The sequence below is a fragment of the Eurypyga helias genome, unplaced genomic scaffold (assembly GCF_000690775.1).
Source record: "Eurypyga helias isolate BGI_N326 unplaced genomic scaffold, ASM69077v1 scaffold10180, whole genome shotgun sequence".
Taxonomy (NCBI): Eukaryota; Metazoa; Chordata; class Aves; order Eurypygiformes; family Eurypygidae; genus Eurypyga; species Eurypyga helias.
The window spans coordinates 2,779-17,571 of record NW_010223782.1 but is presented as its reverse complement, the minus strand read 5'-3'; the positions used below and the strand labels follow the sequence as shown (position 1 = coordinate 17,571).

Genomic DNA, 14,793 nt, shown 5'->3' with positions numbered 1-14,793 from the left:
CTCCTGCCATGTCCCCCCTCCATCTCCTGCATCATCCCTTCCACGGAGCTGGTGAACACGTGTGGCCAAGCTCATTTTACATGGTATTTCAGCCGCTCTAAGCAGGTCTAATCGCCATCTTTCCACATAACAGCCTCTCTGCTAATCTTGGGCCTGCACCGCTTCAGCAAAGAGCCCCTTAATGAGGGTGAAGTGCAGTTCGCCTGCACAGGCGATTGACAAGACTGATGGGCTCAAGCCAGGAGAAGGAGCGGCTTCCCGAGAGCCTCCGGGAGCGGGGAGCTCTCCCTCCTCCCGCGGCCGGCTTCATCCTTCTGCACATTCCTCTCCCGTCATTGCTGTTGTCAGTTTTCTCTTCCTCGGTTTAGGGCGTCTTCCCAGTGTTACAGCCATCTTTCCGTCTTTTTCTTTTCTCCCTTGCACCAAGAGTAATTCTTGCCCGTCGCTGCCATCCTCACTTCTCCCTCTTGCTATCTTTACATTTTTCCCCTCTTTCCTATTGTCTTTTCTTATTGCTCTCTCCCTTCTGCTGTCATTCAATTTTTCTCTCTCCCTCCTTCTCGCCCCCTCTCACTCCCCCCTTTCCCTCTCACTCTGTGTCTCATTCTCCATCTCGGATGAAGGTAATGAAAATAATCGGGCTTCATTAATTCTGAGCCCTGTGAGATGATAGCCATTTGGAGCCATGTTTGCCAATTAGATGGTCTAAATTAGAAGTGACCTTGGTATACTGCCATCGCTTTGCCTCTCTGAGTCTAATGAAGCTTTTCACTCCAGCACCCTCTCTCTCTCTTTGTAATGGAAATTACCTCCTTTGTCTGGTTGGGAACCTTGCGTTGCATGTGTATTTCCCCCTGGTTGCATGGACATAGGGATAGTAATGTATCTTCTCAGACCCCTTCCAGAGATTTTCTTTTCAGAACTGCATGATTTCAGCATTTTGGGGCATTTATAGAGAAACTGTCCACATATTCGGTCGCTCAGTCCGGAGGAAAGTCAGAGCAGGCAGATCCAGTGCACAGGGGGAGCTGGCTATTCATGCTATCCAAGATTAATTTTTCAGACGTGCCAAGAATATGCTTGTGTCACGCTGCCGGGGCGAGCATGGGAGGGGTGTTGCAGCTCTGAGCCTCCGGCCTGTGCTGATAAGCGGCTCTGCAGTTCATCGTCTTAAAATCTGGTAGATCTGGTGGTGGCAGGAGCTACGCTTGTCACCGCCGTAGGTTGTCACTGGTGAGGAGTGGACTCACAGGTTGTTCTCCAGATCGGTGACAGGTCTTCAGGCGATCTTCAGGTGTCAGGGTGTGGTGATCTGCTGAGAATACTTAAGGGGCAGGGAGGTAGGAGATGTGCCATGTCAACCCTTGGGTTTTTTTGTATGTCACTCACTGGACCACACAGTCTATAAAAATGGCCATCGAATTGGGGTGCCCATGCATGTCAGTGGGTCTCGTCATCATAAAGAAATGTTACCTGCCTAAGAAAATCTGAATTTCATCCTAAAGGGAGGATCCTTGGAAGCGGAGAGGCTTATCCCAACAACTTTCCATCTTCTGAGGCAGGTAGTGGGCTTCTCTGCAGTCTGCTCTAGAGGGAAGTTCTCCAGCCCACTGGGGTGTTCCCATCTCCAGTACAGACCACAGGGGAGATGTTTCAACGTGGGGTGCAAGAGGGGCCTGCCACAGTCTGCCCCAAACTGCCCCCTCCTTTGCTCTTTACCCAAGCAAGCTCCCTGGCCCGCTGAGCGGGATGGGGATGGGGCGGTCAGAGAGAAGGGTGCGCCCCGAGTGCCTGCCCCAGCCTTAGGGGTTTTCTTGGGGATGCTGACCCTTGTCACTGAAGTGCCAGTACGCAGCATCTGCTCCACGTATCGGCATCTGAATGCCAGGCTGTCGGAGTGGGTAGGAGTGAGCTGCTGACCTCTCCCCACCTCCCAGTTTCATGGGTCGAGGGGGCCGTTTGCCTTCTGTGCAATGATGCTGGGAGAGCAACCTAGAGAGACCTCGGATGAAGGGGCAGCGGGGAGACGGGCGCGCTCGGGGCTGGCAGCTGGTGGGATGGAGTGGGTTTGGAGGCTGGAAGGCTTGGCTGGTGGCTTGCAGGCCGGAGGATCGCGGCTGCAGCTGCGCAAGGGATGCAGTTTAATGTTCAACAGAGCAGAACAAGTATGTACAGAAGGAGGAAAGGGATAAGACAGCACATTTGTTGGACTCATGTCTGTAGGGTTGGTTTTTTAATAACGGTTCACATTGACTGACATGTTGCTGTTGTGGAACAGTTGGTGTTGAAGAGATTTAAACAGGGAGGCAGAGGCGCTGAGCAGAGCTGAGGACGGATGCCCGGATTACATGCCAGGTATTGCCTGCTCAGGTGAGAGGGAGGTGGGGAGCATTTAACAACCACCGGCGCTAACCGGCTGTGCTCGAGATAAACACCTCTATCACCAGAACAGTTAATGCCATTTAAATACACCTGAAGTACAAAACGCAGAGCACCGCCCCTTGTTTATCTGTCGGGTGGCCATGGCCTACTAAACCTCCCTGCCCCCTCCGTGCTCCCGCTGTTTGTTTGCATTAAAAGCAGCTGCAAGGTGCGAGGCATTTTCTGTACAAGGAAATGGTACATCCTCGGGCGGGTTTGCAGGGTAAAAAGGATAAATAGTTCGAAACGGGCAGTCTGGAAATCAGTGTAAATGCAAAATGATTTGAGACATGCAGCCTGTTTTCACTGTTTTTATCTTTGCTACCTGGTGGGGAGTGGTGGTTGGGGATGTAGAGGCAGAGGACATCGTCCTGCCCTGGACAGTGGCACAGGAAACGGGCGTCACTTCCAGGAGAAGCATGGATGGTGCTGAAGAGGTAGAGGACGAAGGCAGTCCAGTTGCTGGAGCCTGACCCAGTGCCTGTTCTCAAGGTTTTGCTTCCCAGGGCCAGCCCTGTGGGGCTGTCTGGACCGCCAGCAGCTGCCCTACATCCATATTCAGAATTTCTAGTTTCCTGCACTTTCTTCCAAGCTTTTTCCCATTTGTCTTTTGGGATTTTGTGCCTGTAGCAATTTAATGTATCACAGCCTTTTTTTTTTTCTTCCCCCCCCTTTTTTTTTTCTTTTATTGTGGAGGGAGGGGCAGCAGTAGGGCGAGAACTGTGGCTATGGAGATGCAGGTAGATAAAGGTAATTACTTAAACACATATAGGGCAGGACTTATTGGTTTGGAGACCCAGATTAAGATGCAGAGGAGCATGTGAGGTTGATGATTATATTTCGGGGAGAGTTAATTGACGGAAGGTGAAGGCAGACAAAGAACCGCTGCTTACTGCCTTCTTGAATCCCAATCAGGAATTATGATTAAAGACACGGCGAGACAACAGAGGCCTGATGAATTGGTGTCTTTTTTTTTTCTTTTTTGCCGTCATTCACACTTGATTGACTTCAACCTTTCAAGTGCAAAAGTCTCTCTTTTCCATTATTATTCATAGCCATCTGAGTTTTTCTAATTAAAGTGTATGAAAACAATTACTGATCCGTCGTACTGAGTGTGGTAGTGGGGTTGGCTGCCTTACTGTAATGCGTATAAAAAGCCCACAGTTTTCTATAATGATGTGCAGCTGAGGTGTTAGATAATTTTATTCTTTTTCTACTCTGTTGGGGTTTTTTTTAATTTCTCATGATTTATTTTTCATAATTCCTAAAGATCCTAGGAAAGCGCTCTCCCTGCTGATAAAGCTGAGAGGGATGGCTTCTTCTTGCCTTCCCTCCTCGGCACCTCTGCTCGTCCCCCTCCTCCGAGCTCGGCTACCGGGAATTAACCAGTGACCTTTCACGTCTCCCGACCCACCACCCACAGCCATCATATACTCCTGCTTAGAGTAAAAGGAGGAATGAATTTGATGTGCTCAGCTTCCCTCCTGGTGATTTATCAGTGTCAGCTGCCTTTCCTGCAGATGTCTGTGGGACCTGGTGCTCGCCTCCGTGCACCGGCCGTCCCAGCAAAGGGAGGGAGCTCAGCATCCCTCCCCAGTGCCATTCAGACACCTGCAGCCACTCCCACGTTTCTGAGTTTTTTCATGGACTGTTTTTGCTTCCATTCACTTAGTGAAGCCAAGGTCTAGTCCATGCTTGCTTGGATTTGACATGGGTGTAGATAAGGAAGATTTCGTGTCCTGCACACAGGTTTACCTTCAGCTTCACCACAGATTTACTAGTATCTCATGCCGTGCAGTCGGAGCCTTGTGGTCCTTGACGCTGCAGAAAGCAAGGTACGCTGCATGCAGATAACAGCCTCACTCTCTCCTGAGATCCAAGGTTCAAATGCTCTCTTCGTATCTGACAGAAGAAGGATGGAGAGACTTACTTGGCTAGGAAGCGTACCTGTCGAGAGTGTTTGTGTACACCTCACATTCCCAGCCCTCTGAAGCTGGGAGCAGAAGCACCACAGGCACTGCAAGTCAGCATTGGTTTCCGTTTGTTCAAGTGCCACGGCCCTGGTGAAGGGGGAATGTTCCCTGAGCCTCAGTGGAGTGAAACACACAGCTGCTCAGAGCTGTAGAGGTGTCTTTGCTTGCCACAGGCAACCAGTGCTGGCAGCCATGTGCTGGAGAATGGCACGGATGGTGACGGTGACAGGGGTCCAGCTTTCTGGTTGCTGCTCTGGGGAGAAGGGCTGTGGGGCAGCTTTTCAGGTGGTGTGAGATACTGGCTCTGGCCGTTCAGAAGGGTGTTCATTGTCCTGCGTCTGACACCAATCACGTGGAAACTGGTAGTTGTTATCTTCTCTGTATATGACCAGATACACCCAAAGAAGCACAGTTTTCCAGAAAAAGATGAGCATGCGCATTTGACTCTTTCCAAGAGCATCTCTAGTTGAAGCACGCAAACACTCCAGCTCTTCAGAAATGTTGGTTTTCAAGCACCGCACTGGTTATGATGGTGCAGGTTCAAGACAACCACTTGAAGAGGCGAAGGGAACCCATCAGTCAGAGCAAGGAAAGGGTTACCAAAAGCTTTTCATTTCACAGACAATTTGCTGTCTTTTTAGTCTTCCCTTATTCATCCTTTCCTTTGTCACCTCTCTCCTTATTTGTACTTTTCTTTCTCATGCCCCTCCTTTTCCTGCATCGATACACTTTGAAAACAGTGCTGCAATGCTCCCTAGTTCAAGATTACAGTGTACTTTACGAGGTATGATTTAATTAGGGGCCTTATTATGTTTTCAGCAGCTTAAGGTGGGCCTTTCAACTTATCTACCTAATTGGTTGCACAAGAAGTTTCACAGCCCATGACAAAACATTGTCAGTGATCAAAGTCTGAATTCTACATAAAGGAAAAATATTAATAATAAGATTATTCTTCAAGTGTGCACTGCTAATTATGTCCAGAATGTAACTGTAGAAACACTTTTGACTGATGTGAGCTTTGTCTAATAAATATGAGTCTTCAGTGAGCTATGAAAAGTGACGCCTCTGACTTTACAACACCGGTGTCTGATTGTGCCACTGAAGATGTTTTAAATATTTTCCTGTGTTTTTCTTCTCCCCTCATCCTTTCCTCCCTGTCTCCAGGTGACAACACCTGAGGTGATGATGCCCAGCAGCATGTTTCTCCCAGCAGCCGCTCCGGAGAAGGACGGGAACTCCACCACAGAGGAGCTGGGGAAGCAGCCTGGTGAGTGCGGGTCAATGAACTCCAGGGGTCCCACACTCCCCCGGCTCCCATCACCAGTCAGGGACTGTGTTGGGGACATCTCCACCTGGGTGAGCTCCCTGTGCCCAGCTGTCTCCTGAGAAGCACAGTCGGACAGTGCCCAGCAGGACCGTCTCCCCTCCTCTGTGCCACCAACAGGCTGGTGGCCCGGCTCTCCCCACGGCAGGGCAGAGCAGGGCGGCTCAGAGCTGGGGAGCGCAGCTTGCCACCCTGGCGATTCACGTGGACGTGGTGTTGAATCCTGGCAAAGGAGCAGACCAGATGTGAGCAGTGAAAAGCAGAGGTGGTAGAGGGTTGAGGAGGGCTGGGTGGAGAAATGCCGAAGGTTGCAGCTGCTGGCTGCAGACTGTGCTATCGGCTCTGCTGTACTTGCTCTGCTGCCATCGTTGCTGAAGTATGAACACTGGGCGTACAGTCTGGGGAGTTTGAGCTGCTGCAGTCCTTATCCGGCCCAAATCTCCTCAGCCTTCTTCAGTGCCATGCTGTGTTATGAAGGCATGGCTGTAAATCCATGGCTGGTTAGTCCTGCCTCTGTCGTGTGATGTGAGAGCATCTCAGGAGTGGTGTTCTGCATGGTATCTGACAGATGATCTCAGACTTGATCTCAGACTTGTCAGGGAAGCAATGCCAATCTTCCTCCTGTGCCCTCCTAGGAGTTCTGTTAGGAATCTGGGAATGAAGACAGCCATCATTTCCTTTCAGGCACATGGCGCCAAGGCAGTGATCCCAGTGGGGCAGCACTGGCACAACCAGGGTAGCTAATGCTGCTCTGGGCACCAGGACCCCTTTTTGGCCTCTACCCGTATCACACTATCTTTTCTGGCAGGACTCTGCTCTTAGACCCTGGAAAAGTGGCAGTGCTCTGAGTGCTTATGCCTTATTCTCCCATTCTCCCTCATCCTTGTCCTTGATAGGACAAATACTCAAGTACTACATTCATTTTGATGAACCTTCTTATTGGAAAATAGGCAGGACATCAAAGCAAAACAGCAAAGACAGACAGGTGGCTGAATGGCCTTCACTTAAAAGGAAGAATTAAAGGAGATAAATGTACTGAGGGGATGTGTGTGTTTGTGAATAATTTCCAGATACTCAAAGTGGGCAAGAAAGTAAATTGTGTAGGTTTATGCAATGGGCCATGATGAGGGTAATGGACTGGTATTAAAATAAATGAATGAAGATAGAGGGGAGGTGTTAGAAATACCCATTGTCTTGCACAGAAAAAAAACCACGGACTTATTAGGGACAGAAGGGGTTGTTGATCCACCCTTGTGTGCTGGTGTAATTTTCAGGTTTGCCCTGATTTTGTTTTCACAGAGATCTCTGAAGACTCGGGAAAGGGTCTTTTGCCATCGGAAAGTGCAGAGCACAGCGGAGATCCCAAGCCCGTTCCGGCCGATCAGAGCTCTGCCCGGGAGGACTCCGGCTTCCTGTGCTGGAAGAAGGGCTGCAACCAGGTGTTCAAGAGCTCGGCAGCCCTGCAGACACACTTCAACGAAGTTCACGCCAAGCGGCCTCAACTGCCGGTATCCGATCGCCACGTCTACAAGTACCGTTGTAACCAGTGCAGCCTGGCGTTCAAAACCATTGAGAAGCTGCAGCTCCATTCCCAGTACCACGTCATCCGGGCGGCCACAATGTGCTGCCTCTGCCAGCGCAGCTTCCGAACCTTCCAGGCCCTAAAGAAGCACCTGGAAACCAGCCATCTGGAGCTGAGCGAGGCCGACATTCAGCAGCTGTATGGTGGTCTCTTGGTCAACGGGGACCTCCTCGCTATGGGCGATCCATCGCTTGCAGAAGACCACACTATAATAGTCGAGGAAGATAAGGAGGAGGAGAGCGACTTGGAAGATAAGCAGAGCCCGACAGGTAGTGATTCGGGGTCGGTGCAAGAGGACTCTGGCTCAGAACCGAAAAGGGCCTTACCCTTCAGGAAGGGCCCTAACTTCACTATGGAGAAATTCCTAGATCCGTCTCGCCCTTACAAGTGCACGGTCTGCAAGGAGTCTTTCACACAAAAGAACATTCTCCTGGTCCATTACAACTCAGTTTCTCATCTGCATAAACTGAAGAGAGCCCTCCAAGAGTCTGCTACTGGGCAGCCTGAACCGACCAGCAGCCCAGACAACAAACCTTTTAAGTGTAACACCTGCAACGTGGCCTACAGTCAGAGCTCAACCTTGGAGATCCACATGAGGTCTGTCCTGCACCAAACCAAGGCTCGCGCTGCCAAGCTGGAGGCGGCTGGGGGAAGTGGCAGTAGTAACGGAGCGGGCAACAGCAGCAACAGCAGTCTCTCTCTGGGTTCATCCACGCCAAGTCCAGTGAGCGCTAGCAACAGTAATACTTTTACAACCGCCAACACAAGTAATTCAGGCACAACTCCCATTCCCAGCCTGCTCAACCAGGTATCCAGCGACAGTGTGGGAATTCCTCCTTTAGGTAACCCTGTAAGCACTAATATCTCCTCCCCTTCCGAGCCCAAAGAGGTAAACCGAAAGAAGCTGGCCGACATGATTGCATCCAGGCAGCAGCAGCAGCAGCAGCAACAGCAGCAGCAGCAGCAGCAGCAAGCTCAAACCTTGGCACAGGCACAGGCCCAAGTCCAGGCCCATCTGCAACAAGAACTGCAGCAGCAAGCTGCTCTCCTGCAGTCTCAGCTGTTCAACCCAGCACTTTTGCCGCACTTTCCGATGACCACTGAGACCCTTCTGCAGCTTCAGCAACAGCAGCATCTTCTGTTTCCTTTCTACATCCCCAGTGCCGAGTTCCAGCTCAATCCAGAAGTTAGTCTGCCTGTCACCAGTGGTGCGCTGACACTGACTGGTACAGGTCCAAGTTTGCTGGAGGACCTGAAGGCTCAAGTTCAGCTCCCTCAGCAGAGCCATCCACAGCTCTTACAGCAGCAGCAAGGTCAGCTGTCCTTGTCACAACCTCACTCCGTCCTTATACAACAGAGCCAGCAGCACCCTGAGAAGAAGAATAAATCCGTAGTGAAGGAGAAAGAAAAAGAGACCCCACGGGAAAGTGCAGAGAGGGGAGACAATAATGTAGCGTCCAAGGAGTCTCTGCCTGATAACTTAAAGCCCAAAGAGAAGAAGGACTTTGTACCAGGCAGTACTTCAGAGCCCTCCTTACTGCCTCCGCGTATTGCCTCTGACGCAAGAGGGAATGCCACAAAAGCCTTGCTGGAAAACTTCGGCTTTGAGCTTGTCATTCAGTATAACGAGAACAAGCAGAAGGTGCAGAAGAAAAATGGGAAGACAGAGCAAGGTGAGAACTTGGAAAAGCTTGAGTGTGATACCTGCGGCAAGTTCTTTTCCAACATCCTCATCCTGAAGAGCCACCAGGAGCATGTTCACCAACATTACTTTCCCTTCAAGCAGTTAGAGAGATTTGCCAAACAGTACAGAGAACACTATGACAAACTGTACCCGCTGCGGCCTCAGACCCCAGAGCCACCGCCCCCGCCTCCACCGCCCCCGCCTCCGCTCCCTCCAGCACCTCCTCAGCCGGCTTCTACTCCTACCATTCCCACTTCTGCTCCACCGATTACCTCTCCTACAATTGCACCAGCCCAGCCGTCCGTGCCACTCACCCAGCTCTCCATGCCAATGGAGCTCCCCATCTTTTCGCCGCTTATGATGCAAACCATGCCACTACAAACGTTACCTGCTCAGCTGCCGCCCCAGCTGGGTCCCGTAGACCCTCTGCCTGCCGACTTGGCCCAGCTGTACCAGCATCAGCTCAACCCTAGCCTTCTCCAGCAGCAGCAGAACAAGAGGCCACGGACACGGATCACCGACGACCAACTCAGAGTCCTTCGGCAGTATTTTGATATTAACAATTCCCCAAGTGAGGAACAGATCAAAGAGATGGCGGACAAGTCTGGGTTGCCCCAGAAAGTAATCAAGCACTGGTTCAGAAACACTCTTTTCAAAGAACGCCAGCGCAACAAGGATTCCCCGTACAACTTCAGTAATCCTCCCATTACCAGCCTGGAAGAGCTGAAGATAGACTCACGGCCTCCTTCCCCAGAACCTCAAAAGCAGGAGTACTGGGGAAGCAAGCGGTCCTCCCGGACACGCTTTACTGACTACCAACTCAGAGTCCTGCAGGATTTCTTTGATGCCAATGCTTATCCAAAGGATGACGAATTTGAGCAGCTTTCTAACTTGCTGAACCTCCCAACACGTGTTATAGTGGTGTGGTTCCAGAATGCCCGTCAGAAAGCTAGGAAAAACTATGAGAATCAGGGAGAAGGCAAAGATGGGGAACGACGGGAGCTTACCAATGACAGGTATATTAGAACAAGCAACTTGAACTACCAGTGCAAAAAGTGCAGTCTAGTCTTTCAGCGCATTTTTGATCTCATTAAACACCAGAAAAAGCTTTGTTACAAAGATGAGGATGAGGATGGACAGGATGATAGCCAGAATGAAGACTCTATGGATGCAATGGAGCTCTTGACTCCAACCAGTTCCTCCTGCAGCACACCAATGCCCTCGCAAGCTTACAGCACACCTACGTCTTCAGCCAATGCAACCTCCTCAGCTTTTCTGCAGCTCACAGCAGAGGCAGATGATTCCTCCACCTATAGCTCTAAAGTAGAAGCTACAGATGAGAAACCAAAGCAGTCTGAACCTCCAAGTACACAGCAAAACCAAACTCAAGACAAGCAAGTGCAACCAAAGCAAGAGTCTCAGCAGCAACAGGACCAAGGAGAACAAAAGACAAGTTCAGCACACCAAAAGATTTCACAGTTATCCTCCCCATCTTCACTGCAGCAGCCACCTCCCCCTCCTCAGCCCCCTCAGTGCTCTTTGTCACAGTCAAGCCCGAGTCCATCTCAGCTCTCGCATCTCTCCCTCAAACCCATTCACACGTCCACCCCTCAACAGCTGGCAAACCTACCTCCTCAGCTAATCCCATACCAGTGTGACCAGTGTAAGCTGGCATTTCCTTCCTTTGAGCATTGGCAGGAACATCAGCAGCTTCATTTTCTGAGTGCACAGAACCAGTTTATCCACCCCCCATTCCTGGACAGAACACTGGATATGCCGTTCATGCTTTTTGATCCCAGTAATCCACTACTTGCGAGCCAGCTGCTCTCTGGAACATTACCACAGATTCCAGCAAGCTCAGCCACTTCACCGTCAACTCCAACATCCACAATGAACACACTGAAGAGAAAGCTGGAGGAAAAGGCCAGCGCAAGCCCTGGAGAAAATGACAGTGGGACTGGAGGAGAAGAACCACAAAGGGATAAACGTCTAAGGACAACCATTACCCCGGAGCAGCTGGAAATTCTTTATCAGAAATACTTGCTCGACTCCAACCCAACACGGAAGATGTTGGATCACATTGCACATGAAGTGGGCTTGAAGAAACGTGTGGTGCAAGTTTGGTTTCAGAACACCCGTGCCCGGGAAAGGAAGGGGCAGTTCAGAGCTGTAGGGCCTGCCCAAGCCCACAGACGGTGTCCCTTCTGCCGAGCTCTCTTTAAAGCAAAGACAGCTCTTGAAGCTCATATCCGATCCCGTCACTGGCATGAGGCCAAGAGAGCTGGGTACAACCTGACGTTGTCTGCTATGCTCTTAGATTGTGATGGGGGACTCCAAATGAAGGGAGACATCTTTGACGGAGCAAGTTTTTCCCACATGCCACCAACGAGCAGTGATGGACAGAGTGTTCCTCTCTCCCCTGTGAACAAGAGCATGGAACTGTCACCTCGAACTCTGCTGAGTCCATCCTCCATTAAGGTGGAGGGGATAGAAGACTTCGAGAGTCCCTCCATGTCCTCGGTCAACCTCAGCTTTGACCAAACGAAGCTGGACAACGATGACTGCTCTTCTGTCAACACTGCAATCACAGACACTACAACAGGAGATGAAGGGAATGCAGACAACGACAGTGCAACAGGGATTGCGACCGAAACCAAATCGGCATCGGGACCCAGTGAAGGTCTGACAAAAGCTGCCATGATAGCAATGTCGGAATATGAAGATCGGCTGTCTTCTGGCCTGGTCAGCCCAGCTCCCAGCTTTTACAGCAAAGAGTACGATAATGAAGGTACTGTGGACTATAGCGAAACATCCAGCCTTGCAGACCCCTGCTCACCAAGCCCTGGTGCAAGAGGTTCAGCCAGCAAGTCTGGAGAGAGCGGGGATCGGCCCGGACAGAAACGCTTTCGCACTCAGATGACTAATCTCCAGCTAAAAGTTCTTAAGTCATGCTTTAATGACTACAGGACACCTACCATGCTGGAGTGTGAGGTCCTGGGCAATGACATTGGACTGCCAAAGAGAGTTGTTCAGGTCTGGTTCCAGAATGCTAGGGCAAAGGAGAAGAAGTCCAAACTCAGCATGGCCAAGCATTTTGGTATAAACCAAACAAGTTACGAGGGACCCAAAACAGAGTGCACTTTGTGTGGCATCAAGTACAGCGCTCGGCTGTCTGTACGTGACCATATCTTCTCTCAACAGCATATCTCCAAAGTTAAAGAAACCATTGGAAGCCAGTTGGATAAGGAAAAGGAGTATTTTGACCCAGCTACTGTACGTCAGTTGATGGCTCAGCAGGAGCTGGACCGGATCAAAAAAGCCAATGAGGTTCTTGGTCTGGCAGCTCAACAGCAGGGCATGTTTGATAACACCCCTCTGCAAGCTCTTAACCTTCCTGCTGCATACCCAGCACTACAGGGCATCCCTCCAGTCTTGCTCCCAGGCCTCAACAGCCCATCCTTACCAGGCTTCACTCCATCCAACACAGGTGGGTATGGATGTTATCACACCGCAGAGTGACACAGCTTAACTTGACGCATCTTTAGCACAAGTGGGTGTTCCCTTGAAAATGACTCACAATAGGATGATACCCAGCCCTCTAGTTGAGCGTGTTTACTTGACAATGATAAGCTACCTATTGCTTATTCTCTAATTCCTGAACTTGAGTTTTCTAGCAAAGTTTGAAATAGAGCAAGATTTAGACACGCTGCGTATCTCTGTTTCGTTAGCGCAGGCTAAAAATTCTGAAGCACCTTCAAGGAAATGGAAAAGAGAGGATTTATCAAACAGAGCAGGAAAAGGGCTGATGTGCACTGAATGCGTTGTTCATTATACCTTTCCATCTGTTATGAAAATCAGTTTATGTAGTGCCATCCCATGCTTTCAGTAATTCTGAACTGTTTTTAGGGAAGAGTGTGATGTGCCTGGTAGCACTGGTGGCAGAAACCTGGAGCATGTGAAGTCCTTACGGTGACCTCCAGGACAAATCCCTGTGCAGCTGTGGATTGGGTTTTGAGCAGTGGCTGGGCACAACCTGAAAGTAGCTTCTCTGCAAACAACAGTGTAGACTGTTACAATACAATCTGCTTCGTATTTTAGTAAGGTTTTTCTTAACAATACAGCATAAAAATGAAATTTGGCATAGTCCTTTGGTTGCCCTAATCCCAGATATTGGACTTTGTTTTTTGAGGATGCTGCTTTCCCTGTTACCCAGTGGATGAGTGGAAAGTATAAGATGTGTAGCCAACACTGGCAGTGGAAGACACTGCTCAGTAGACTAGCAGTGACCTAGAAAACTTGATCCAAGGGCCTTATTTCACCCCTGCTACATCCTTGGCATCCCAGCGACGTGCCTGCGTCTGAACTGCAACTCCTGACAGAGTAACAGATGTTCTCTAAGAAACTTGCTTTCACTTGGCAGACTTCTCTGTTTACTTCCGATGATCCCTCTTCAGGTTGACTTTCACCAGGGCTGCTCTAGGTGGACAGACATATCCCAAGAGCTGATTCCAGTGTCTTGTCTCGGCAACAGGCTGAGCCTGTCTTGGGCTGGAAAGCCCCTGACACCGTAACGCCTGGTACAGTTACACCACATGCCACTGTGCCCCTTTATGTTTTCTGCGCTGCGGCAGTACAGGTCCACTGCTATTAGACAGTGTCCAGAAACCATAACCTTCTCTTACTGTACTGAATTAATTGGCTAATGATGAGCTATAATCCATGGTGGGAAGCCTAAATAGGATCTGAGCATCTTCCTGGCTTCTTAATCAGAAACCAGAGTGCTATCAGTCTCCAAAAAGACTTTCTGATGCTTTTATGCAGCAGGCTGACTCTGAAGCTCCTTTTTTCAACAGACTGAAAAAACTCTGCAGATGCTGCCAGGTAACATGGTTGTGTAACGTTAATAAAACTGCTGTCTTCTTTTGTCATCCAGGAGGTAAATCTTTGGATAAGCAAATCAAAGCCTTAGACAAAAGGAGAGTAGCTGGTGTAAGCAGCTACGTGGGACTTGAACAGCTCATCAGACATTGGCAGGGGGGACTGGCTGCAGAGCTGCTCGCTGTAAACCACATCACCAGCGCCTGAAGTTCGTGTGTGGTTGCAGTGGCATTGGGTGTAACACCCTAAAGAGAGCACTAGAGACCCGTGACTCAAAGCAGGCATCATTCTCTCCCCTTGGAAGTGGCTGTGTTCACCTTTTTCTCCATTGCTGCTTGTCTCTGAAATACCTTCTGTGTTGACAAATAAAAAAAGAGTTAAATCTCACTGTATTTGTTGGATTCTGGCCTTTCCAAAGATGATCCGCTCTCTTGGAGTCAAGATCCTCTCTTCCACGAGAGCAGCAGAGAGGATTACCTGTAGCATGGTTGCAGATGTCCGTGTCAGAAGGTCCTGTCAGAGGGCAGAAAAGATCAGAGTAAGTTTTTCTGGAAGCTGGAGAAGCTTTCTGCTGGGAGTTAGGGCCTCTGCAAGGCTTTTTTGCATAGTTACAGAACTCCTCCCGTGACCCCCAAAGCAAAAGTAGAGCCATTCCTGACTATAGTTGTCGGATAGGTCATTGTGATTCAACCATTTTTAAAAACAGTTGCATTAGAAATTCTTGCAGAAAAGATCAGAGTAAGTTTTTCTGGAAGCTGGAGAAGCTTTCTGCTGGGAGTTAGGGCCTCTGCAAGGCTTTTTTGCATAGTTACAGAACTCCTCCCGTGACCCCCAAAGCAAAAGTAGAGCCATTCCTGACTATAGTTGTCGGATAGGTCATTGTGATTCAACCATTTTTAAAAACAGTTGCATTAGAAATTCTTGCGTTCAG

At 49.8% G+C, this 14,793-nt stretch overlaps 1 protein-coding gene across 1 annotated transcript in view; it reads left to right on the top strand.

Annotated features, from left to right (window-relative positions):
• ZFHX3 (zinc finger homeobox 3) overlaps nucleotides 1-14,793 on the top strand; it is a gene marked incomplete at both ends in the record, with an annotated part of 33,064 nt that overhangs the window by 15,496 nt on the left and 2,775 nt on the right. The window contains 2 exons of the mRNA XM_010152730.1: nucleotides 5,559-5,661; nucleotides 7,018-12,471. Coding sequence (XP_010151032.1) covers nucleotides 5,559-5,661; nucleotides 7,018-12,471 — 5,557 coding nt within the window. The remainder of the gene's footprint in view (nucleotides 1-5,558; nucleotides 5,662-7,017; nucleotides 12,472-14,793) is intronic.